The 24,727-nt window shown below is 41.7% G+C and overlaps 1 protein-coding gene across 1 annotated transcript in view; it reads left to right on the top strand.

The window, feature by feature from the left end:
* Positions 1-24,727, top strand: part of NCOR1 (nuclear receptor corepressor 1) — a 143,324-nt gene that overhangs the window by 69,488 nt on the left and 49,109 nt on the right. The window contains 5 exon segments of the mRNA XM_029210849.1: positions 9,333-9,457; positions 12,049-12,266; positions 14,196-14,258; positions 16,304-16,443; positions 19,500-19,626. Of these exon segments, the coding sequence (XP_029066682.1) occupies positions 9,333-9,457; positions 12,049-12,266; positions 14,196-14,258; positions 16,304-16,443; positions 19,500-19,626 (673 nt within the window).

The following is a 24,727-nucleotide window of genomic DNA, read 5'->3' as shown; positions in this document are numbered from 1 at the left end:
TGTGGTGGCCTCATAGAATGAGTTTGGGAGTGTTCCTTCCTCTGCAATTTTTTGGAAGAGTTTGAGAAGGATGGGTGTTAGCTCTTCTCTAAATGTTTGGTAGAATTCACCCGTGAAGCCATCTGGTCCTGGACTTTTGTTTGTTGGAAGATTTTTAATCAGTTTCAATTTCATTACTTGTGATTGGTCTGTTCATATTTTCTATTTCTTTCTGGTTCAGTCTTGGAAGGTTATACCTTTCTAAGAATTTGTCCATTTCTCCCAGGATGTCCATTTTATTGGCATAGAGTTGCTTGTAGTAGTCTCTTAGGATGCTTTGTATTTCTGTGGTGTCTGTTGTAACTTCTCCTTTTTCATTTCTAACTTTACTGTTTTGAGTCCTCTCCCTCTTTTTCTTGATGAATCTGGCTAATGGCTTATCAATTTTGTTTATCTTCTCAAAGAACCAGCTTTTAGTTTTATTGATCTTTGCTATTGTTTTCTTTGTGTCTATTTCATTTATTTTTGCTCTCATCTTTATGATTTCTTTCCTTTTCCTAACTTTGGGTTTTGTTTGTTCTTCTTTCTTTAGTTCTTTTAGGTGTAAGGTTAGATTGTTTATTTGAGATATTTCTTGTTTCTTGAGTTAGACTTGTATTGCTATAAACTTCCCTCTTAGAGCTACTTTTGCTGCATCCCATAGGTTTTGGATCGTCGTGTTTTTGTTGTCATTTGTCTCTAGGTATTTTTTGATTTCCTCTTTGATTTCTTCAGTGATCTCTCGGTTATTTAGTAACGTATTGTTTAGCCTCCATGTGTTTGTGTTTTTAACATTTTTTTCTCTGTAATTGACTTCTAATCTCATAGCGTTGTGGTCAGAAAAGATGCTTGATATGATGTCAATTTTCTTAAATTTACTGAGGCTTGATTTGTGAGCCAAGATGTGATCTATCCTGGAGTATGTTCCGTGCGCACTTGAGAAGAAAGTGTAATCTGCTGTCTCTGGATGGAATGTCCTATAAATATCAGTTAAATCTGTCTGGTCTATTGTGTCATTTAAAGCTTGTGTTTCCTTTTCTGTATGGATGATCTGTCCATTGGTGAAAGTGGGGTTTTAAAGTCCCCCACTATTATAGTGATACTGTCGATTTCCTCTTTTATAGCTGTTAGCAGTTGCCTTATGTATTGAGGTGCTCCTATGTTGGGTGCATGTATATTTATAATTATGTCTCCTCTTGGATTGATGCCTTGATCATTATGTAGTGTCCTTCCTTGTCTCTCGTAACATTCTTTATTTTAAAGTCTCTTTTATCTGATATGAGTATTGCTACTCCAGCTTTCTTTTGATTTCCATATCTTTTTCTATCCCCTCACTTTCAGTCTGAATGTGTCCCTAGGTGTGAAGTGGGTCTCCTATAGACAGCATATATATGGGTCTTGTTTTTGTATCCATTCAGCAAGACTGTGTCTTTTGTCTGGAGCATTTAATACATTCACGTTTAAGGTAGTTATCAATAAGTATGTTCCTATTACCATTTTCTTAATTGTTATGAGCTGTTTTTTGTAGGTCCTTTTCTTCTCTTGTGTTTCCCACTTAGAGAAGTTCCTTTAGCATTTGTTGTAGAGCTGGTTTGGTGGTGCTGAATTCTCTTAGCTTTTGCTTGTCTGTAAAACTTTTCTTGTGTGTGTGTGTGTGTGTGTGTGTGTGTGTGTGTGTGTGTGGTACGCGGGCCTCTCACTGCTGTGGCCTCTCCCGCTGCGGAGCACAGGCTCCGGACGCGCAGGCCCAGCGCCCACCCAGTGCCCACGGCCCACGGGCCCAGCCGCTCTGCGGCACGCGGGATCCTCCCGGACCGGGGCACGAACCCACGTCCCCTGCATCGGCAGGCGGACTCCCAACCACTGCACCACCAGGGAAGCCCATCTGTAAAACTTTTGATTTCTCCATTGAATCTAGATGAGATCCTTGCTGGGTAGAGTAATCTTGGTTGTAGTTTCTTCTCTTTCATCACTTTAAATATATCGTGCTGCCCCCTTCTGGTTTGTAGAGTTTCTGCCGAGAAATCAGCTGTTAACTTTATGAGAGTTCCCTTGTATGTTATTTGTCGTTTTTCCCTTGTTGCTTTCAGTAATTTTTCTTTGTCCTTAATTTTTGTCAGTTTGATTACTGTGTGTCTCCGCGTGTTTCTCCTTGGGTTTATCCTGCCTGGGACTCTCTGCACTTCCTGGACTTGGGTGGCTATTTCCTTTCCCATGTTAGAGAAGTTTTCGACTATAATCTCTTCAGATATTTTCTCGGGTCCTTTCCCTCTCTCTTCTCCTTCTGGGACCCTTATAATGTGAATGTTGGTGTGTTTAATGTTGTCCCAGAGGTCTCTTATGCTGTCTTCATTTCTTTTCCTTCTTTTCTCTTTATTCTGTTCCATGGCAGTGAATTCCACCATTCTGTCTTCCAGGTCACTTATCCGTTCTTCTGCCTCAGTTATTCTGCTATTGATTCCTTCTACTGTAGTTTTCATTTCAGTTTTTGTATTGTTCATCTCTGTTTGAACAGAGATGAACACCTCTGTTCTTCTAGGTGTTTGTTCTTTAATTCTTCTAGGTCTTTGTTAAACATTTCTTGCATCTGCTCTATCTTTGCCTCCATTCTTTTTCTGAGGTCCTGGATCATCTTCACTGTCATTATTCTGAATTCTTTTTCTGAAAGATTGCCTATCTCCACTTCATTTAGTTGTTTTTCTGGGGTTTTATCTTGTTCCTTCATCTGGTACATAGCCCTCTGCCTTTTCATCTTGTCTGTCTTTCTGTGAATGTGGTTTTTGTTCCACAGCCTGCAGGATTGTAGTTCTTCTTGCTTCTGCTGTCTGCCCTCTCAGCTACTAATTTTTAACAATAGCTTTATTCCTAATTACAAAGTAGTATTTATAGCATTTATTTTTAGAAATTATATGTATTACTGTTTAATTTTTTCAATCCCAGATAAACTCAGGGGATAATTTGATTTATATTATACCTCACCTTTGCCGGGTTAGCAGTCTATCGCTTGTGATGACAGAGCAGGAAGTTTTGTGCGACGGGGAGTGTCTCTGTTACTCTGAAACATCGGCTTTCTATCCTAAAGTTATCTGGGGCAGCATTTCATTCCTTGCTGGGACGTATGTGTCCCCTGTGCAGTTCGAGCCACGGTGGTGTTTTCTTCTGCACCACTTGTCCTCTGTGCTAGCACCCTTCCCACATCTCAGGACGCATGTGCAGAGCCAAGGTGGTCCACGTGTACCCTCACTTGGACCTGAACCTTGGGATGCTTGCCCCTGGCTAGGCTCAGTTTCGTTTTGGGTAGCCTTTCTCATAGTCTAGTCCTGCCACCCTGAAGATTTTCCGTCTACTTTTATATTTCTCTGGTTGATTCACTGGGAACTTGGAAGGGGAGGGAGTTAAATGATGGACTTAAACTACTATCTCAGACCAAAAGAATCTTACCTCTGTTTCTTAGTTGCTTGTGTCAAAATACTTGGACAGTTTTTCAGAGGTAGGTAGTGTTGGGTTGTGTTTGCTCTCTCCTGTGGAACCGAATGATGGGCGCTGATACCAGAGGAGAGGGGAGGCCATCAGACTTTTCAGCAGAAGAGTCACCTCAGGTTTCATTTGTGACAGGAGCCTTCTGGCTGCTCTGTTGAGACTCTAATGTAGGGGAGGCCAGTTAGGGGTTATTTTAGTAATTTCAGTGGCTTGGACCAGGCTATCGTGGGAGCTGGGGAGAACTGGTCAGGTTCTGGGTATGTTTTTGGAGGTAAGGCCAGTGGGTTTTGCTGATGGAGTGATTGTGGGGATGCAAGGATGGTTAGCAGAGATAGGCTGTCTTGGCTGCTGGAGTTGCTGTTGACTGTGACGGGCACGGTGGAAGGAGGAGCGGATTTGGGGGGATAATCAGCACGTACTAGATTTTAAATACCTGTTAGACTTTGTCCACATGGAGATGTAGAGTAGGCGGTTAGATACAGAAGTCTGCAGTTTAGGAAGAAGGTCTCGGTTGGAAATAGAGAATTTTCTATATAGAAAAAAGTTCAGAAAGACTCCTTTTTTTTTTTTTTTGCCGTGCCACATGGCTTGTGGGATCTTAGTTCCCTGACCAAGGATCGAACCCAGGCCCCCAGCAGTGGAAGCTCGGAGTCCTAACCACTGGACCGCCAGGGAATTCCCCCAGAAGACTTTAAAGAAAAAGAATCTAGTTACAAGTTAAAAATTTTTAAATGGATATTTTTACCCTGGCAGGTATAGAGATCCGACTAATTTGAAAACCACTCTACTGCTCTATTATGCAGTCAAGTTTGAATGAGTAGGAATTACCTCGGGTCATCCCGAGCGATTAGACATTTATTGCAGATTTATTCCTCTGACGTGTGCACTGCATCCTTTCAGGCTTTGATTGCTTCTCCCCTCCCCCACTCCCAGCTGCTTACCTGTAGGAAGTAATTTTTTTTCAGCAGATGAATATGTAGTATGCTGTTGGCTGAGAGATTCCACATCTGTGAGGTATGTTGTTTTTTTTTTTTTTTTTTTTTTTTTGGCGGCACGCGGGCCTCTCACTGTTGTGGCCTCTCCCGTCGCGGAGCACAGGCTCCGGACGCGCAAGCTCAGCGGCCATGGCTCACGGGCCCAGCCGCTCCGCGGCATGTGGGATCTTCCTGGACCGGGACACGAACCCGCGTCCCCTGCATCGACAGGCGGACTCTCAACCACTGCGCCACCAGGGAAGCCTGTGAGGTGTGATTTTTAACATTGCTGTTGCCATAGGGGACCTTGCATATTATTTACGTAGAAAATGAGTTTTAATCTTAGAATCATCGGGAAATGAGAGATAATCATACTTTTGTTACAGTTGTGTTCAGAGATTATTGTTGGCAAAAGTTTTAACTCTTTTCTCAAAAATTCTGTTCGCTACTCTGCCCAAACCATTGTTACAGTCCAGCTTGTTGGCATCCCATGACGGGAATGAGTGTGGTTCTTTATCAATTGTAGTTGAAGCAGTGAATGCTTATCAAAGATTATAAACCAAAAGCCCCTCTTTGGCTTTACTGTTTGGGATCTAAAATTGTAAATACCATGCCAAGTAGTAACTTGATTTTGTGTGCAACATTTTTGTTAGAAGTAATAATTCCATCTCACTTTCCAGCGTAAACTCCCATGTAATAAGTCTGTCGCTGTGCACATGGGATTCCTGTGGCACCTGCTCGTGACCTGCAGTAAAGCAAGTCATTGTTTTGAAACCACATTTTTCATTTCCAGATCTTCGAGGGCTCTTACAAGAATTTGTACTCTCCCTTCATGCCAACAACATCTTCCCCTTTAACTGTGCCAGCGTGTTTTTATTCCCCAGAGGTGTTCAGAAAGCATATACTTATGTAAATGTAGTAATTGTTGAAGTTGGAGGAGTTTTTGACTAAACCGTTAGCTATACGCTAGTTAGAAAGGGTGATTTAGACAATTAAAGAATTGGGTATAATGGAAGGAGCTTTAGATCCCCAAATGCTCTGCTTCTTTGTGTCTGTGACACTCTAGTGTCCCTTCACTTGGTGACATCTGTGGGAGTGACATCTGTGAGCACTGCTTCTTACCTTGCAGTGTTTATAGGAGACTAGTTGTGTGTGCAGTACCCAGAGTGTAGGGACCGCCCAGTAAGTAAAGGGCAGCAGCTACCGCCTTTGTTGCCTTCAACCAAACATGCTTCTTGGTGATCGACAGCTTTCACTCTTCAGGAAAGTAGTCTCCAATTCAGTTGCTTTAAAGGCATTAGTTATTAATATACTCTGATAAGATTGGCATAAGATATTTTCTGTTTACTGCCAGAAGTACTTTAAGAAAACCTCAGTGGCTGAAGTACTTCATTTTTTCTGTTTCCTGTACATTGTTATTTAACTAGCTCCTTGTTCTTAAATTTGGTCATTTCACTTTTTGGCAACTTCATTGTCTGCTGAATGGGAATTCCTTTATTTATTTGTTTTCTAAAGACCTGAGCATTTTAACAAATATATATGAGTTAGACACCCAGTCAGATGTAGTAGTAATAAATGTCAGCATAAGCTAGCATTTGATCTTTCTTTTTTCTTTTTTTTAAAAATATATTTCTTTTCAAAATTTATTTATTTAATGTATTTTTGGCTGCGTTGGGTCTTTGTTGCTGCATGTGGGCTTTCTCTAGTTGCGGTGAGCGGGGGCTACTCTTCGTTGCGGTGTGTGGGCTTCTCATTGCGGTGGCTTCTCTTGCTGCAGAGCACGGGCTCTAGGCGCGCGGGCTTTAGTAGTTGTGGCTCGCGGGCTCTAGAGCTCAGGCTCAGTAGTTGTGGCACACAGGCTTCGCTGCTCCGCAGCATGTGTGATCTTCCCGGACTAGGGCTTGAACCCGTGTCCCCTGCGTTGGCAGGCGGATTCTTAACCACTGTGCCACCAGGGAAGCCCTAGCATTTGATCTTGCTAGAGAGGACCCTGCTGAAATTGACCCTATTCTTCATTTATTTTCATGAAATACATGTAACTTTCACTTTTTTTCATTGGAATTTTTATTTTGTTTTATAACGGTGCTCTGCCATTCAGAGTGAATAGCTTATTGTTTGGCAGGAATGTTTCATGTTGGGAGAACCTCCCTAACAGAATGAGACTTTTTTTTAATTTACTATCAAGTGTTGGGCTTAAGGAGGGAGAAACCTGGACAAGAAGCTCATGGGAGCGCCTGTGTCTCTTAGGGTCCTTTGAAGAGTTTCCTTTTGAAACCATGGGCTTCTGCTCCAGCCTGCCCGCTGGCAAGGGTTGAGGTATGTGGCCTGCAACCTCCATCGTAGACCATGGGGGCTGGCTCTTTCCTTTACAGATCTGCCTGAAGCAGAAGCAGTGCCAGCCACTTCTTGTGAAAACCAGAGTTTCTTCCTTCCTTTCTTAGTGTCCGTGGCCATCCTTGCTGTGGGTCTTGATGCTTGTCTCCCGGGTTAAGTGCTGTCCACAGTCTCGGGCCTCCCTCACATCCCTCTCCACTCGCCGCTGCTCAGTGTGGGGCTCTGCTCTGGAGGTGCACACGCTTCTGCAGACTGTCCGGCAGCCCCAGCAGTTTCTTTGGATCATTCGCACACACTCTGCAGAACTGGGGGCTGCGTTTCTGGAGGGATCCTGCCCTCTTCTTCCCTTTGACTGGTCAAAACAGGTGCTGCCCTTGCCTCTCAGCCACCAGCACTGCAGGAGGGGCCAGTCAGCTGTGGGATGGTTTCGGGCAGCAGGGCATGTGGGGGATTGCTTGCTTACTTCAAAACCCGGGTCGGCATTAGAAGCAGAAGAGTATTCGGGGAATACAGTTATATGTGTTGTTCAAGTCTAAGGGACAGTAGACCTCTTTCCTTATCTTCAGCCGAGTTGACACCTCCCCATCACTTCTTAGGGCTGTAAACCGTTTTCTGGGTTACGTAGCCCACTTGCTAGGCAGGAGGCAGAGTTTGTTGTTGGTATGTCATTTTGTTGGTTCAGAATGACAGATGAATGCTACGTTTGTGGCGGGCAGGGTGAGGTTATTAGCATTTCAGACAGATCTTGGGATCGCTGTGATGTGCTAGGGAGTCGGATGAATAAAACATTCCCAGTTGTAAAGGAGAGCTAGTCATGCTTGGAAAGTATCCATTAAAATCTTCCTGATTTCTTAGTTTTCTCTAGCAATAATACATACTTAGAAGAAAAGGAAACTGGCAGTTAGCCAGGGTGAGGACCTGGGAAGGTCAGGTAAGGTAAGTGAGGGAATCATGGTACTGAAACGATTTAGCTGGGGTCAGAGTGGAAGAGTGGATGCCGTTCTTGGTGGGCTGTGAAAATTTCCTAGCATCAAGGGATTGTAGATGGTGATGAGGACAAAAAGCAGGACTGGACTGGCGACAGTGGAGATGTGGACTGGGACGGATGTGAGTGGCGGTGGTTGCAGGGCACACTGTCAGATTATAGGGCCGGGGGGGGGGCAGTGCCCACCGAGGATGGCTGTGGTGACTCCCTGTGGGAGACTGAATGGCAATGACCTGAAAGTATTTCACACGTAGGATATCGTGTTGATAGAAAAGGCATTGACAGGCATCTTGAAATCTGAAGAATAATGACATGGCATAACGAGCCACGTGATAAAGTAACCTCTGTGCTCCTGGGAGTCTTTGAGAGTCAGTCTGTAACACCAGAAGAGGAAACAAGGTGTCATAGGTAGATTTTCTGAAATTTGTAACAGGAGGTTTTTAAATACCGCAGCTGAGCAGTGTTCTGGAAGTGGCAGTGGGGAGCAAGAAGGGTTTAGATTCTTCCTCCATATGTTAGAAGGAGGCCTCTCCAGAAGGGGTCCCCATTCTGGAGACGCCCCCTTCTGGAGAGGCCCCCTTCTGGAGAGGCCAGGTGTCTTAAGGAAGAAGCTAGATTGTAGTTCTGGGGAGGTGGTAAAAGACTGTGAGATGCTATCGGAAGTTGAGGAAGATTTTACTGTATTCTGAGCAAAGGCATGAAAATGCTGGGTGTGCTGAGGGCAGCCCGGGCGCAGACCGTGTGGGCAAAGGTACACCTGGGCTGGTCGGCCGCGTGCTGCGGGGGAGCTGGAGTCCGGTCCTATTCCGTTAGGCTGTTTGATTTCGTAATTAAAACACCACAGTTTCATTTCACTTTTCTCAGGTTTAGCAAATGAGACATCAGAGTTAAAAGGGTCCATAACCTTATTATCTTTGTCTTTGTTTATATACATATTTACGATTACAGAGTTGTAATTACAGTTTAGGCATATTTGAGTGTTTTACTTTTTAGTTTATTATATCCATAATACTTTCCTAAATTGCTTCAGTCTTAATAATGGCCATGGCTGTCTACTCTTCCAGTAAATGAATGTTTCCCCAAAAGAGTAAAAGCATAAAGAGGTTTCTTGTAGTATTATCCATAATGATGAAAAATTTGGGAACATATTAAGGATCTCATACCGGGGGGATGGTTTGACACATTATCAAATTTCAAGTAGAATTGAAATGTGTAAGTGACAGATTAGATGTGGGAATTACAAAAAGAGAGTACCAACCTCAGATTTCTAAGTGGAATCTTAACATTGTCACCTGTCTGATGGATCCAGACACTGTGAACATTTGTGTGTGTTTATATGTGTGTGTGACCTTTTAAGCAATACATATAGACTACATTAAAGAGCATTAGACTCGTTTTTAGTACATGACCCTTAGTTACATTGTAGATGGTGAATAAGTTAATCATAAATTTGTTGCATAGATATTTATTATTTATCATTATGATTTGAGGAGCTGTTTGTTTTACTTTCCAATTTTACAAATGATGGTTCATTCTAGCAGCAAATTGCCCGACCCTCACAAGAAGAAAAAGTAGAAGAAAAAGAAGAAGATAAAGCAGAAAAAACAGAAAAAAAAGAGGAGGAAAAGAAAGATGAAGAAGAAAAAGATGAAAAGGAGGACTCTAAGTGAGTTAAATAGTTAAATGTTGTAGTTATTTTTAAATAATGAGATTGAATCTACTGAAGGTATAAAATTTTAGATAAAAGAATCAATGGGATGTGTGCTTTGATCACCTAATAGTTATTTGAAATAATTAAGGAGTGGAATATTCCAGTAAGTATAACTTTTGGCTTGATGGACTTATTTGCCAGACATGACATACTCTGTTTCAGAAGGGATGAGCTACAATAATATACACTATCACTGAGATACACTGAGTATAATTTAATCTTTGATTTGGAAGAACCTCAAGATCTTTTGTTTTGAACCTCAGGTAGTGTACATTAGTGTAAAAATGCTGCTAAATGGTTTTCATTTATATAACACCTTCTATTCCAGCTTTATGGATTTTATTTTTCATATAAAATAGACTTCCTGATTTTTTTTGTTGTTTTTAAAATTTATTTTTGGCTGCATTGGGTCTTCGTTGGTGCGCGTGGACTTTCTCTAGTTGCGTCAAGCGGGGGCTAATCTTCCTTTACGGTGTGTGGGCTTCTCATTGCGGTGGCTTCTCTTATTGCACAGCATGGGCTCTAGGCGCGTGGGCTTCAGTAGTTGTGGCACGTGGGCTCAGTAGTTGTGGCTCGCGGGCTCTAGAGCGCAGGCTTAGAAGTTGTGGCACACGGGCTTACTTGCTCCGTGGCATGTGGGATCTTCCGGGAGCAGGGCTCAAACCCGTGTCCCCTGCATTGACAGGTGGATTCTTAACCACTGTGCCACCAGGGAAGTCCAGATTTCCTGGTTTGTTTGTGGTTGCTGTTGCTGTTTTCCTGGTTATAAAAATAATTCTAGTTCCTTACAGCAAATCAGGAAGAGAGAGCAAAATAGAAAGAAAATTAACCTGTGATTCTGCCACTCAGAGACAGCTATCGTTGACATCTTTGTGTACATGTTTTGGCAGGGTTGGGTGCAGGGAGGCCCTTAGCAGCTGGTTTGTTTGTTTTTCCTCCAAGGATCAGCTTTATTGAGGCATAATTTTGCATAGACTAAATTTCACCAGTTTTTAAGGGTATACGTTGATATATTTTGATAGTTGTATGCACTGGTGTACCTGTTGCCGCACTCGTGACTCAGAACATTTCCATCACCCCAAGAAAGCTCCCTTGTGCTCCTTTGCAGTAGTTTCCCTACCCCCCATTCCCAGCCCCTGGTAACTACTAATTTGTTTTGCCTTTCCTATAATTTCATATAAATGGAATCGTACAGTATGTAATCTCCTGTTGTGTGGCTGCTTTTACTTAATAAGTGTGAGATCCCTACAGGTTGTTGATTGTGTTAGTAGTTTCTTTTTAATATTTATTGTTATTTCTATAATCTTCTTGGAAATACTGAAGGTTTATCTAATTTTGCGGCAGCTAAAGCAGCCTAAATCACTTGCCATGTTTTTTAAAGAGTTGGATACTTAATGCCATTCTAATTTTGTGCTTTAAGAAGATGATATCTATAAAAAAATTTTTTTTTTTAGTTATTCAGGTAAAACATTTATCCTCCACGTGGTCAGTGGTTCTGCTCATATGTTACTGCCATATCTTGTTTTTACTTTGTTCTTAAAATCCCTAGTTTATTTAACAAGCACTCATTTATTACTGCTGTGAGCTAGGTCTTACGGAGGATGCAGAAATACGTAAGATACGTACTCTTCCCAGGTAGTTGATGATCTAGTAGGAAAAATTAGGCAAGGTACAAGTACTCTTTAAGGGAAAGAAAAAAGCCTGGAAGGAATGAGCAGAGTCAATAAAGTGTGCTGGGAGATTGAGAAGAGGTTGAGGTTTCCTTCTGCCTGGATAGTTTGGAGGACTTGTCGCAGGAGCTGGTGGTCGGTTTGGGTGGAACAGAGCGAGTGGTGTGAAGGCACAGGCCCCTTTGGGAAATGGCAGATAGTGGTTTCATTGGTTTGGAACGTAGGACGCCTCCAGGAGGAAAGCGGAAGGAGGTTGGGGTCCAGGTAGGTAAAGCCTTAATGAAAGCTAAAGCGTAACCTTCACTCAGGAGGCTGCATGGCTCTGTTTGGGAATAGGTAGGATTAGAATGGAGGAAATGGTTTATTGCCAAAGCTGTTGTGCTAGCATATGGGTCCATGAGCAATATAGAATGGATGGGGATGCAGAAGTCAGGAAGGCTGTTGTAAGAGACTGTGACTGTGCTACTAAGGCACTGAACACACGCAGAGGCAACAGAGATGGAGGTGGTGGGAGTGGTGGGAGGAACATCAGTGAGAGGAAAGGACCAGCACGAGGCACTGGTTCACATACAAGTAACTAACAAGGGGAAGAGCTGAAGGTGAAGTGGGATCTGTAAGCTGAGTGATGGTGAGCGTGCTGGTGCCGCCAGCTGCTGCTGGTCAGGGGCCAGGGAGCAGGAAGCAGGGTGGGGAGGGTGAGCGTGTTTTGGGGCGGGTTGAGTTTGTATTGATGGGAAGCCCAAGCGGTTATTCCAAGTAACTGGGAGGTTGGGTAGTTTTATTCAACTTCTATTTAAAGAATTTTCAAGGCTGTAATCTTTTTGGTGTATGTGTACTTTTAAATCACACAAAACGTTCTTTTGCTGTTGTTTCTAGAGAAAACACCAAGGAAAAGGATAAGACAGAAAGTACAGCAGAAGAAACTGAGGAGAGAGAGCAGGCCACGCCCCGGGGCCGAAAGACTGCCAACAGTCAGGGCCGCCGAAAGGGCCGGGTCACCAGGTCCATGACCAGTGAGGCCGCAGCTGCCAGCGCTGCGGCTGCTGCAGCCACCGAGGAGCCCCCCCCACCTCTGCCACCGCCGCCGGAACCCAGTGAGTGGACGAGATTGGAGCGAACGGGCCAGAATTTTGTTTGGGATTCTGTTTCAGTGCTAGGGTGAGGCAGGAGGGACCTCTGATATTGATGGCCTAGAAATGCTGATCTGAAATTCTGGCCTTTAAATTTGTTTTTTTTTTTTTTTAATGAATTTATGTATTTTATTTATTTTTGGCTGCGTTGGGTCTTCATTGCTGCATGCAGGCTTTCTCTAGTTGGGGCGAGCAGGGGCTACTCTTCGTTGCGGTGCGCGGGTTTCTCATTGCGGAGGCTTCTCTCGTTGCGGAGCATGGGCTCTAGGCTCACGGGCTTCCGTAGTTGTGGCGCGTGGGCTTCAGTAGTTGTGGCTTGTGGGCTGTAGCGCGCAGGCTCAGTAGTTGTGGCGCACAGGCTTAGTTGCTCTGCGGCATGTGGGAATCTTCCCGGACCCGGGCTTGAACCCGTGTCCCCTGCATTGGCAGGCTGATTCTCAACCACTGCACCACCAGGGAAGCCCTAAATTTGTTAGACTTTAATATCAAAGTCTTTCGAAAGAGAACATGAGCCCCAACCTTACTACCTAATACAGCTGTTTTTCTTTTTCCTTTGTTGTAATGCTAGTGTGCGTGCCACCTTGTTTCCTGATGTTCTAACTGGGCACATGTCATGAATGTTTTCTACTTTATAAGTGATCTTCATTTTCACTTTCAATGGCTGTGAGATGTTGGCCATCTCCTCCCGCCTTTAAAACTAATATGGATAGCACTTTAATGAAAAAAAAATCTTTATTCACATAGCATTTTCTTTCTGTTAAATTAGTTTTCATGGAAATAAATTCTTAGACAAGGGAATACTGGGTCTAAGAGTACACGCATTTTTCTCTTTCTTATTAAAGACCTCTCTTCATTAGTTTATAATGGGATCGTATTAATGATGAGTACCATCATTGGTGGTTCAGTGGTACCAAGTTTATCGTAACATGAAGTATGAAAGAAATTGCAAGTTTTGGAAATAACAGGAATGAAGTGAAGGAAACAGTTGGACAAGCAGATGGGGGCAGATCATGGTGGGCTTTGTCTGAACTGCTTTGCTTACAAAGTAGGGAGCCTACAGAGGTTTTTAAACAGAGGAGTGTTGTGACTAGATTGGTGTCTTAGAAAGATAACTCTGGTGACAGTGTGGAGGAGGTGTGTTTGGGGTAAGGGCTGGAGGCTGAGGGACCAGCTAGAAGGGCATCCTTATGCATTCAGTGGTCCAGGCAGCGAGGGGGTGTATTCAGGAGACCAGAATTGACATACATCATTGCATGTGAGTGGTAAATGGATGGAAAGATTTAAAAATTAGTCTAAGGCTTCAAAAATTAGTCTGAAGATCCTGATAATAATTGGAGTGACTGGGTGGATGGTAGTAATGTTAATTGAGAAGGAGAATATAGCAGGAGCTCATTTTAGGCCTGAGAGTCTCAATTTTCTAAAGTAAAGGAGAAAGTGTTCAGTTTGTGATCCATCTGTTTGCTAGATTTCAGGCACTGAGGATGAACACAGGGACTTCAGGAGTTCGGGGGAGATGGGGGTTCAGAGAACAGGAGAGGACTGCGCCTGCCTGGGCAGGAAGCAGAAGGGCGGCTGCTTCTTTTGACACTTCAGGAGAGAAGGGATGGAGCTCTAGGAAGTGGGGAGGCACCGCATTCAAACATGTGGACATGGATGGAATGTTAAAAAACGTTGAGGAAGACCATGGTACTGAGGAGTGTGGGATTTTCCCCTCTATTACAGTAGAGGAGAGGCTGATACCATCCTATTTCCATAGTTTCTTTCACCTAATGCTTTAAAGTGGCTTTGTGTCAGATAAATATTTAGGCTATAGATTATACGGTTGGTGCCATATAATCTATGAATGAAGGACTTCATCTTTCTCTGGCTTATTGGGTTCTGTCTTTATTTCAGTTTCTACAGAACCTGTAGAAACCTCTCGATGGACAGAAGAAGAAATGGAAGTTGCTAAAAAAGGTAAATGATAGTAGTTCAGGTTCTTCAGGTTTGTTTTTCTTTGTTTGTTTGTTTTTAGGGTTATTGGTAATGAGTGAGATGGAACTAATTTCTTTTTAATTGAAAAAAAAAAGTTCGTTCTTCCACAATGGTAAGTAGAATTTAGAAGTACACTTAAGAGTTCTTTTTTTTTTTTTTTTTTTTGCGGTACGCGGGCCTCTCACTGTTGTGGCCTCTCCCGTTGCGGAGCACAGGCTCTGGATGCGCAGGCTCAGCGACCATGGCTCACAGGCCCAGCCGCTCCGCGGCACGTGGGATCCTCCCGGACCGGGGCACGAACCCGTGTCCCCTGCATCGGCAGGCGGACCCTCAACCACTGTGCCACCAGGGAAGCCCAAGAGTTCTTTTTGATGGTGTGGTGCCCTGTAAGGTGCCCCAGTGTGCCTTGTTTAAGAGGCCCACTTCTGAGGAATTTTTCTCTCTCATTTTGTTTTGAATGTCTTGTTAGAGAGCAAGTAAGCTACTTTCAGTTTTCCAGAATAGTTGTGATTAAATGCTATTAAAGTTTTGGAAGGTATTTGATATAAAAACTCTCTTATTTAAAAGTTGCATTTAATAGAATGATAAATACTTTCTCAGTTTGCATTTAGTAAGGCTAAGTTTGATTATAAAATGATTCAGAGGAGAGAGCATGGACTTTGTAGCCAGACAGATGAAGGTTTGAATTCTGCTTCTGACACTTTGCTAGCTGTGTGGCCTTCATCTTACTCTGGAACTTTACGGATCTTGTGTTCTTCTGTTGTTTCTTATAAATGTCATACAGTTTGAGATTGAACTAAAATTTCTAAAAGGATAGATAATTGGTTTATAAATAAAAAATTATTTTTTAAGTAAGCTGATTTTGAGAAAGATTAGCCAGCTCTTTTCGGGGTTAAGGATTTACCTTGTAGTTCTAAAGAGAAATTATTGCAAATAGCTTGAACTTTTAGTGACACATTTCAGATTTATTTTCTGTTTAGCTGGTAATGAGTAATGCATTTAAGAATCATATAAACCAACCTTACCAAAAATACAGCAGTTTAGAGTGTTCTGTCTTCAAAATATTTTTGTTTCAAGTTTATTGCCATGGTTAGCACATCTGTGACTGTCATGCTTCCGTGTATTACTGTCATCTGACTGCCCCAGCATCACAGTGGAGTAGGTAGGTGTTAGCTCTGCCACAGCGTGCTTTTGTCAGGTGCACGTCCTAGCACGTGACTGCTCAGGCACCACTCCTTCCAGCTTTTATAGTCAGATGTCAGCAGGATCTGGAGATGATCTTCCAGTTATCATTGTTAAGGAAGCTATTGGTGTTAACCTTGGGAAATTGATGTTTTCCCATGAATTAATAAATTTGTACTAGAAATTCCTGCTTGGATACACCTATGTCTAAAATATCTCTCTGTATTTATGTATTTATATATCCATACTCGTTGCACATATGTATCTGTGTGCATACGTGCATCATTTGTTGGAAGAAATGTCAGATTGCGTAGGTTCCTGTGATGTATTGTATTACAACAGGTCTAAAAGAAAAAAAAACTGGTTAATATTTTTGAGGGCATCCTTGATTGGGAACGGACTGAAGACATGCTGATTATAAATGGAACCTTAAGTATATCTTTACTTTGTGTTAATCACTTACATTTGATTACCTTATTAACTTTGTATTGATATACTGTTTCCAAAGATTTAGAAGTACTGTACCTAATCACTCAGTTTACAGTGTTTGGGCTCTTACTGTGTGTCCAGCATTGTCCTAGTCTTCTGGGAGATATATAACAAGGATAGGGTTGAGTCCTTCCATTAATGAGCATGTTTTAACTTTGGGTAGAAAAATAGAGCTGTTAATGAGTTTTGTGTGAATCACATTTCAGCAAGCATTGAAGTATATCGATAAATAATTGAAAAAACACTTTTAGTGTTAATGACTGTGAGTGCAGTGAATGAAGTTGATTTTATCATTTTTCTTGTTTGCTTTATCAGGTGACTACTCGGTTAATGTTTGGTCTGTTTTTAAAATACAGGTCTCGTAGAACATGGTCGTAACTGGGCAGCAATTGCCAAAATGGTGGGAACTAAAAGTGAAGCCCAATGTAAAAACTTCTATTTTAACTATAAGAGACGACACAATCTTGACAACCTCTTGCAGCAGCATAAACAGAAAGTGAGTATATCAGGGGTGGTGAGTCTTTTACTTACTGTTTTTTACTTAGTTTTTTTTTTTTGAGCTTCAGAGATTGGCTTTGAAGGAAACTTTTTTGTATCTTGTATTTTTTTTTTAACATCTTTATTGGAGTATAATTGCTTTACAGTGTTGTGTTAGTTTCTGCTGTATAACAAAGGGAATCAGCGTATCTTGTATTTTTATTTGTGTTTACCTGTAAAGGGAAATGCTGGTTTCTTGGCACAAGTTGACGATTTGTTTATTTACTGATAAGGAGTAAAATTTCTCTTGGTACTAATGGCGATTCAGTACTTTTGAGTTTTCTGTGGGCTGGATTTGAAAAATACAGGCATTTTGGAGTTTGAATTGAAAACTTTAGTTGTGTTTACCGTGTTGATTGAGTTGATTTGTCATATTAAAAAAACATTTTCTCAGAAAGATTCCATGGGGTAAAAACTAAAAACCGGCAAGTTTTGAAAATTATTGAAAGATTATTAGAGATCATTGAAAATTCCTTAACCAGGAAGTTCCAGTGTCCTCAGAGTTCACAGAGCTCTTTGAGGGTTCCATGAAGTCAAAGCTATTTTCATAAAAAGATTCAGATGTTTCCTTTTTCCACTGTCCGGACATTTGCGTCCGTGGTGTCAAAGCAGCTGTGGGTGAGCGTGCTGGTGCCTTAGCAGAACCGGGCACCACCGGGCGCCGCCGCGCTCAGCACGCTCTTCATCTCCGAGCAGTTGCAGCTGTGTTTTGTAAATGGCAATTTCACTTAAGAATGCCCTTGATGAAGCAACTAAAAATTGGCTTTGGTAAATCTTGAGCCTTACACACATCTGTTTGACGCTGGGAGGGTGCAGAGAGCCCTCTGCCCGGTCCTGGTGAGCAGCGTGTCTCACGGGAAGGCACTCTTGTGTCGTTTGAGTTCCAAGCCGAACTAGGCCCCCCACTCTTCCATGGAATGTTATTTTTAATTAAAAGAATGACAGAACAGATATGGTTTTTCAGACCTGAATATTTTGCAGACATCTTCTTGAAAATGAATGAGCCTGTCTTGAAAGAAAACAACCATTAGTATTTGTTGCCACTTTTAAATTTCCAGCTTTTAGGCAAAAATTAGAATTTTGGGAAGTGTGTATCTCTCACCGTGAGATTAATTAACATCTTCACAATACCCAGACTTTTCTGATGAGATTAGTGGTAATAATAACTAATGTGATATTTTGATATATAATGAAATGTATCCAAATTTTAAAAATCTCTGTAACTCATTTTCCAAGTGACCAACTCATGATGTCACTGTATGTTGGGTATGGATAAAAGATCCATAAAATGTTCTTTAATACACCAAAGTACAAGATAGAGGAATGCATTTTAATAGAGTACCAAAAGTGTATCGATACGTTTCAGATTTCACGTTGCAACTAACCTTGAGTAGAGCATTTTATCCTTTTTAAAAAGATTTCAGGAAAAAATGACAAAATGTCTAATACCTGTTAAAACTCAGTGGAAGATTTATAGGTGTTACATTTCCGTTTAAAACGAATACTCTCATATAATGAAGCAGGGGTCTGGAGGTGCAGTAGCTCACTGCGTGTGAGGAGAGGGATGTCGCCGTCATGGTGAATTGCTGTCTCTTCTGCAGCCGTCCAGGACAGCGCCCCGCAGAATGGGTGGATGCTGCCAGAGGAGGGTACAGGTGGGGCACTGAGAAAACCCACAGAGTAGCTATTAGCTAATGCTCAAAAATAGAGCGTTCATGGAACCTTCTGAAAGCTTTTTAGATAATGTACCAGAGGAGTCTTCCCTGTGTTCTTGCTCAGAACATAAGGATGGGTTTGTTTTTGGTCTTCAGAATTTCATCTAGTTCTATTACTCTGATGTCAGAAAATGGATTTTTCTCTTGACTTAATTAGTGCTTTAGGTTGGATCCTAAATCGCATATTCATATCTAAACTAAGAATAAGAAGAAATGAGAATAAGAATATTGGTAATTTTTCACAGTTGGGGTGTGGTAATAGGAATCTGTTATGTGTTACCTCTGAGGCATCTCTCCCTGGGAGAGGCTGGCAGCTGATGCCTGGTGATGTGCAGGGTCTGTAGGAGGCACAGAACAGAGGACTGCCAGGGCCGGGACCCTATAGATAGTACAGTAAATGGTTAACGTCTTACATTTACGTATATAAACACATACACTTACAGACAAGTGACCCCAGTAGAAGAATGAACAATTTTACGTAAACATGTAGTTTTCAGAAGGGAAAATCCTATTAAAAAAAAAAAAAAAGGAATTTGTTCTCATTAATAGTGAAAGAAATTCAGTAACAACAACTATGAGTTGTTGCCTATGAAATCATATAATTCTTAATGCTAGTGAAGGAAGGCTATTGCAGCATTATTAACCTGAATGCCTTGAAGTAGGAAAATTTGAACTGTATATTGGTAGAGTGTTTTAATGGAATCATTAATAAAAGTAGTAACCTTGAAGCATTTGTAAAGTAGGTGTGTGTGTAGTTCATGATTATATTGTTAAAAAAAAGGTAGGATATATAACTACATAAGGCCATCCTGTTTTGTTTACATGTGTACATAAACGTTTATACAGACGTATATGCATGTAAAAGACTGAAAGGAAATGCAGCAGTATACTTAGAATCTCTAGCTGCTAGAATTATGAGCAGTTCTTACTTTTCTTAACATACTTTTCTGTCTTCCACATTCCAACGCATTATTTTTATTAGAAAATAAATATATGAAAATAAAAAGCAGGAGTTTTGTGGGTTTTGGCTATTTGTACATGTATAGCGATGAGTAGTTCCAAAAACGGCTCGGACGTGACTTTTGATCAGTTTGATGAAAGCCATCCATCCACCTGCACAAAAGGCCTGTTAGTGGATCCCCGAGGTGACTGCACTCCAGCCAGAGTGCTTGTTGGACACGCAGCCTGCTGGTCTGGTGTGTGCGTGCCAGTGTTCTGCCTCACCTCAGGTGTGAGAAGGTTTGTTTCTTTCCTTTTAGTTACTTAAATCCCAAATAGCGATATTTTTTTACTCCTCTAGGCCTCACGGAAGCCTCGTGAAGAGCGAGATGTGTCTCAGTGTGAAAGTGTAGCTTCCACCGTTTCTGCTCAGGAGGACGAGGACATCGAAGCCTCCAACGAAGAGGAAAATCCCGAGGACAGTGAAGGTATCTCAGATCTTCCATCTGGTTGTGGCTTCTGCTGGCCCAGATGCGTGACGTGTACCTTAGTCATTTGACTATCTAGGAATTGCTTCATTAAGGAAACGTGAACACAATGCATTTATTCGTTCACTCAGCACATATTTATTTATGTAGCTCCTAAGACGGCCCAGGTGCTACATCCAAAAGATCTTGAAGATGGTGGTCCTGCCTCAGACACTAAGTGCCAACATCAGTAAAATGTCTGTGTGTCTGGATCGTTGCCACACGTATTGGTTCAGTCGGTATCATCAGTTACATTTCCCTCTTTATTTTATTCCATTGAGCTTGATTTATTTCAGTGTTTACAAAGCTTACACATGTCATATTGATGTTTTCACGTAAAAAGTATTAATGACCCAGAGGCACTGGCAGAAAAAAAGTCAGCCCAAAAAACTTAATAAAATCCTTTTCATCACTTGAACAAATTAATGACAACTTCCTGAAAAAGCAAATATTTTCTTGATTTTTTTCCTAATTAAAAAAGTTACCTAATTTATTTCAGTTTACATTACTTTCAAAGTTGCCTTGGATTTCTTTTGAAAACTCTCCTCTTCTGAAGTGGGGATTTTCACAGTGATTTCAGTAGCTCTTTATATATTATATCTTAAACATGTTCATGTTTTTATGTATGCAAATATTCCCTCCATCTCATTTGCTTTTTGTTTTATCTTTAAATTACCAGAGTTTAAACTTTGCAGGTAATTAGAGCTATTTACATTTTCCTTTGTAGGCTCCTATATTTTAAGCTTAAGAGGTTCTACACCTTCCAGGAGTTTTACATTTTGTTTTATTATTTTTTTTCTACAAGTTGTCGTTACTGGGTTTTCAGCTTAAAATTTGTCTTGAAATGGGTTTTGGCTTTGAACAGTAAACTTTATTCTGTGAGGTTTTGTGAAAAATGAGGCAGCTGTTACAAAAGTAAAGAGACTGTTGGAGTAGGCTCATCCTGGGGTAGAATGAGGGTCCTGCAGACAGTTGGCGGGGAGGGTGTGTCTGGCACTTTGAAAGAGGTCCTCAGAGTTTGTTCATTTTATTTATTTTTTATTTATTTATTTTTTTTTGCGGTACGCGGGCCTCTCACTGCTGTGGCCTCTCCCGTTGCGGAGCACAGGCTCCGGACGCGCAGGCTCAGTGGCCATGGCTCACAGGCCCAGCCGCTCCGTGGCATGTGGGATCCTCCCGGACCGGGGCACGAACCCGTGTCCCCTGCATCGGCAGGCGGACTCTAAACCACTGCGCCACCAGGGAAGCCCCAGAGTTTGTTAATAGGTTTGTAGCTGGTAGCCAGTATTCCCTGGGTTATAAATGTACATGAAGCCTGTATTTCACAGACTGGGCGGCTTAAACAATAGAAATTTACCTTTTGGATTAGGGCCCCACTCTTATGACCTCATTTAACCTTAAATACCTCCTTAAGGTCATTATCTCCAAATACAGTCACATTGAGGGTTAGGGCTTTAACATAAATTTTGGGGGCAGGGGGACACGATTCAGTTCATAAGAAGGGCCAAGCCTATTTGTCATATACGTGTTTATTTCAGAACAGAGAAGCCTATCCATGCCTGGGCTAGCAGATTCCTAAAACCTGAGCACCAGAAAGTGACTTTTTTCCTTCTGTTGTTTCCCTCCTGTTACTTTGTCTTAGTCTGAAGCTTTTTTCAAATTGTCAGATAAGGTGATTAAGGTTAAGTGAGGTATTGAAATCCTGTTTCTATCGGTTGTAGTGTGGGGTAGCATGGTCACGTCATGCCCATTTATACATATGCTTGTGTCGTGACATCTAGAATAGTTTCCTATTAATAGGAAATGAACTTGCCCCTAGAATTGTGGGATCTTCATTTCCTTTGACTTAATTTCATTTGGAAACTGCCGGAGAAAAGAAAGTACAGTGCGGTGTCCACGAGCTGTGCCCCGTCTCACTGCCCAGCTTCCGGAGACCCTGCAGACCTCCTGTTGGTTGTGGGGTGGGGCTCTTGCCCACGGGAGAGGGGAGGCGTCTGCTGAAAGCAGAGCCTCCGTGTCTGGCTTCCTGAGACACGCCTCTAGCCGTGGGAGTGTCTTTTGTGACTAGATGAGTTAAATCAGAAAGACCAAAACCTTACCAGAATTTGGATGTGTTCTTGTTCTAAATCGTTCCTTAACGGTGTTTTGGCGGGAGAGAGGAAAAAAAGGCACTCACATTTGGCTGGTGCTTGGTGAAGCGCTGTGCCTTGGAAATATTCCTACTCTTCTGTGGCTTGGAAGAAGAAAATAACTGAAAAAGTGCTTATGTCAGATGATATCATCTGTGTAATCACTAACATGTCCTCCTGTGTTTGGAAGAGAAATGACTTGTTCATTTGTCCTTGGGTTTGAGGCTTTCCATCACCATATGTATAGAAATGAGGATGAAGTCGGGCTTTTTGTTGGCCTTTCAACGTTTTGGTAGCATCTTTCTCTAATAGTAATTGCTGCTGTATATTGAGACCTTACTACCTGTGAGGTGCTCTTCTGAGCTTTTGTCTTTTGATTTTGTTTTTATTTTTGAGACTTGAAGTCTCATCTGAATCCAGGCTCATACATCTAACTGCCTATTTAACATCTCTACTTGGATGCCTAAGAGTTAACATCCAGAGCCGACTTGTTTCCCCACCACTACAGCCTGCTTTCCCTCGAGTCCCTCCCTCGGTCCGTAAACGATGCCAGCTCTCTCTCATACCCCACATGTGGGCCATCAGCGAGGGTTGTTCACTTGTCTTTAGATGGATTATTTAGACTCTCGTCACATCCCCCTCCCTCCACTGCTGCCACCCTGCTTCCGAGCCACTGTCATCTCTGTTGCAGTGGCCTCTTGATTGGTCTGCTTGCTGCTGTTCGTTCCATTATATTTTTTTCCTCCAAAGAACAGCCAGAGTGAACCTTATAAAATATAAATCAAGTCTCTCTCACGCTAATGCTTTTTCTGATTTTCTTGGATTTTCTCAGGGACTTATTTTTTCATATAAATTATAAATTGGTCTGTGTAGTTTAAGAAGTTTTCTTACAAACCGCTGGGATTCTCATTGGAGATATGTGTATTCATTTTAGGGAGATTTAAAGTTTTATGTTGTCTTCTAGTTTAAGAAAATAATTGAAAACTTAACTTGAAGTGAACATCTCTGTGTAACTATTTATAGCAGTGTCAAGTTGGAAGTAGCCCAAGGATCCACTAATAGAGGAAAGGTGAAGTAAATTTAAAGACACATTCACAGCCATTCATTCACTTCTTACTTCAGTAAATGTTTGAGTCTGCTCTGTGCCAGGCACTCGGCCTTGTGCTTGTCTCTAGGACTTAACTGATAAGCAAAATATATGATCCTTGCCCTTAATGAGCCTAGTGAGAGCAACAGCAAGGAATCAAATAATTGTGAATAATTGTGAATAAATGTAAAATTGTAACTGTAATCAGGACATGTGCTGTAAGAGCCATAGTAGCAAAATTCAACTTTGTTAAGGAAATGATAGAAGGCTTTTTTTAAGCATGTGGTTTTTTGTTTTTTGTTTTTAAGCATGTGGTATTTGATCTAATATCCAAAGGGGGGAAAGTAGGTGAAAGCCGTTCAGAATGTATGAAGCATGTGGTAGCGGACGCATGGGGCATTCACAGAACTGAAAGAAGGCCAGTGATATGGGACACAGAGAATGCAGGGCTCGAGATGAGGCTGGACGCTTGCAGCAAGGCCACGCTCAGGAGTTTGGAACTTTATCCTGGGAGCAGTGAGGGGGAGAGAGTGTGAGTGAGTTTTGGTAAAATTTGGCTTTTAAACTCACTCTGGCCTTGTTGTAGAGAATGGTCTGGGGTGGTGGTCAGAAGAGTCGGTTTTGGAGTCGAGTGGCAGTTGTGAAGTTGAACAGAAATGGCTGGATTTGAGGGATATTTTTAGAGAGAAGATCTGTGAGACTCATCGAGGCAGGATATGGGGACAAATGAGAGGAGTGTTTAAAAGGTGACTCCTAGGTTCCTGGTTTGTTTGTTGGATACTAAACACTAAAAAAGAACTTGAGTTGGGACTTGGGAGAGTTGAATACCTGTCCAGAGTAGGACATAGTGAATCTGTGATTCCTTTGAGAAAATCTGGGTAAAGATGTCAAAACGCATTAAAAGTATATTTATGGAATGGTACAAACGGTGGGAAAGACCAGTGTTACAACGTTAAGTTAAAAAATCTGTGTGATATTGTTCTAGAGCTTTGTCGTCTAATGTGGTAGCCACTAGACACACATGTGGCTGTTGAGTTCTTGAAATGTGATTACAGTCTTCCCTCTATCTGAGGGTCCTGCAGTTCAACCGTGGGTGGAAAATATTCAGAAAAAAATTCCGGAAAGTTCCCAAAAGCAAAATTCCACAGCGTGGCGACTGTTTACATAGCATTTACATTGTATTTACAGGTATTTACACAGCATTTGTATTGTATTACGTATTACAAGTAATTGTAAGTAATCTATAGATGATTTAAAGGATACGGGAGGATTAGGTTATATGTGCACATGCTGCCGTTTTACATCAGGTACCTGAGCATCCGTGGATTTTGGTGTCCGTGGTGGGGGCATGGGGGTTGGTCTGCAGGCACCAGGGGACGACTGTAGTCCAAATTGAGATGTGCTGAAAATGTGAAATACAATCAGATTTTGAAGACTTAGTACCAAAAAAGGTAAAACATCTTATTACTAGGTTTCTATATTGGTTACATTTAAAATGATAATATTTTGCACATACTGGGTTAAATAAGGTATATTGTTGAAGTTAATTTTATCTGTCTCTCTTTTTACTTTTTTAACATGGCCACCAGAAAAATTAAAATTACAGACGTAATGTGCATTATGTTACTATTGGATGGTGCTGTTCTAGTGTTAGCTCTCCTGGGTAAAAAGAAAAGCACAGAAACAGGCTGGTAGAAATAAACCAGAACGTTATCATTTATGGGAATGTTTTCTGTCTTTCTTTGTTTTTCAAATTTCGTATGGATTATTTTTAGACATTAAAAGCTTTTATGCTTTCAATTTCTGAAGGCCAAGACAGTTTGATGTTTCCCTTTCATACTCTACT

The sequence above is a fragment of the Monodon monoceros genome, unplaced genomic scaffold (genome assembly GCF_005190385.1).
Source record: "Monodon monoceros isolate NGI ecotype Baffin Bay Population unplaced genomic scaffold, NGI_Narwhal_1 Super_Scaffold_9, whole genome shotgun sequence".
NCBI lineage: Eukaryota > Metazoa > Chordata > Mammalia > Artiodactyla > Monodontidae > Monodon > Monodon monoceros.
The sequence above is the reverse complement of the archived record's forward strand: the minus strand, read 5'-3'. Positions and strand labels throughout refer to the sequence as shown.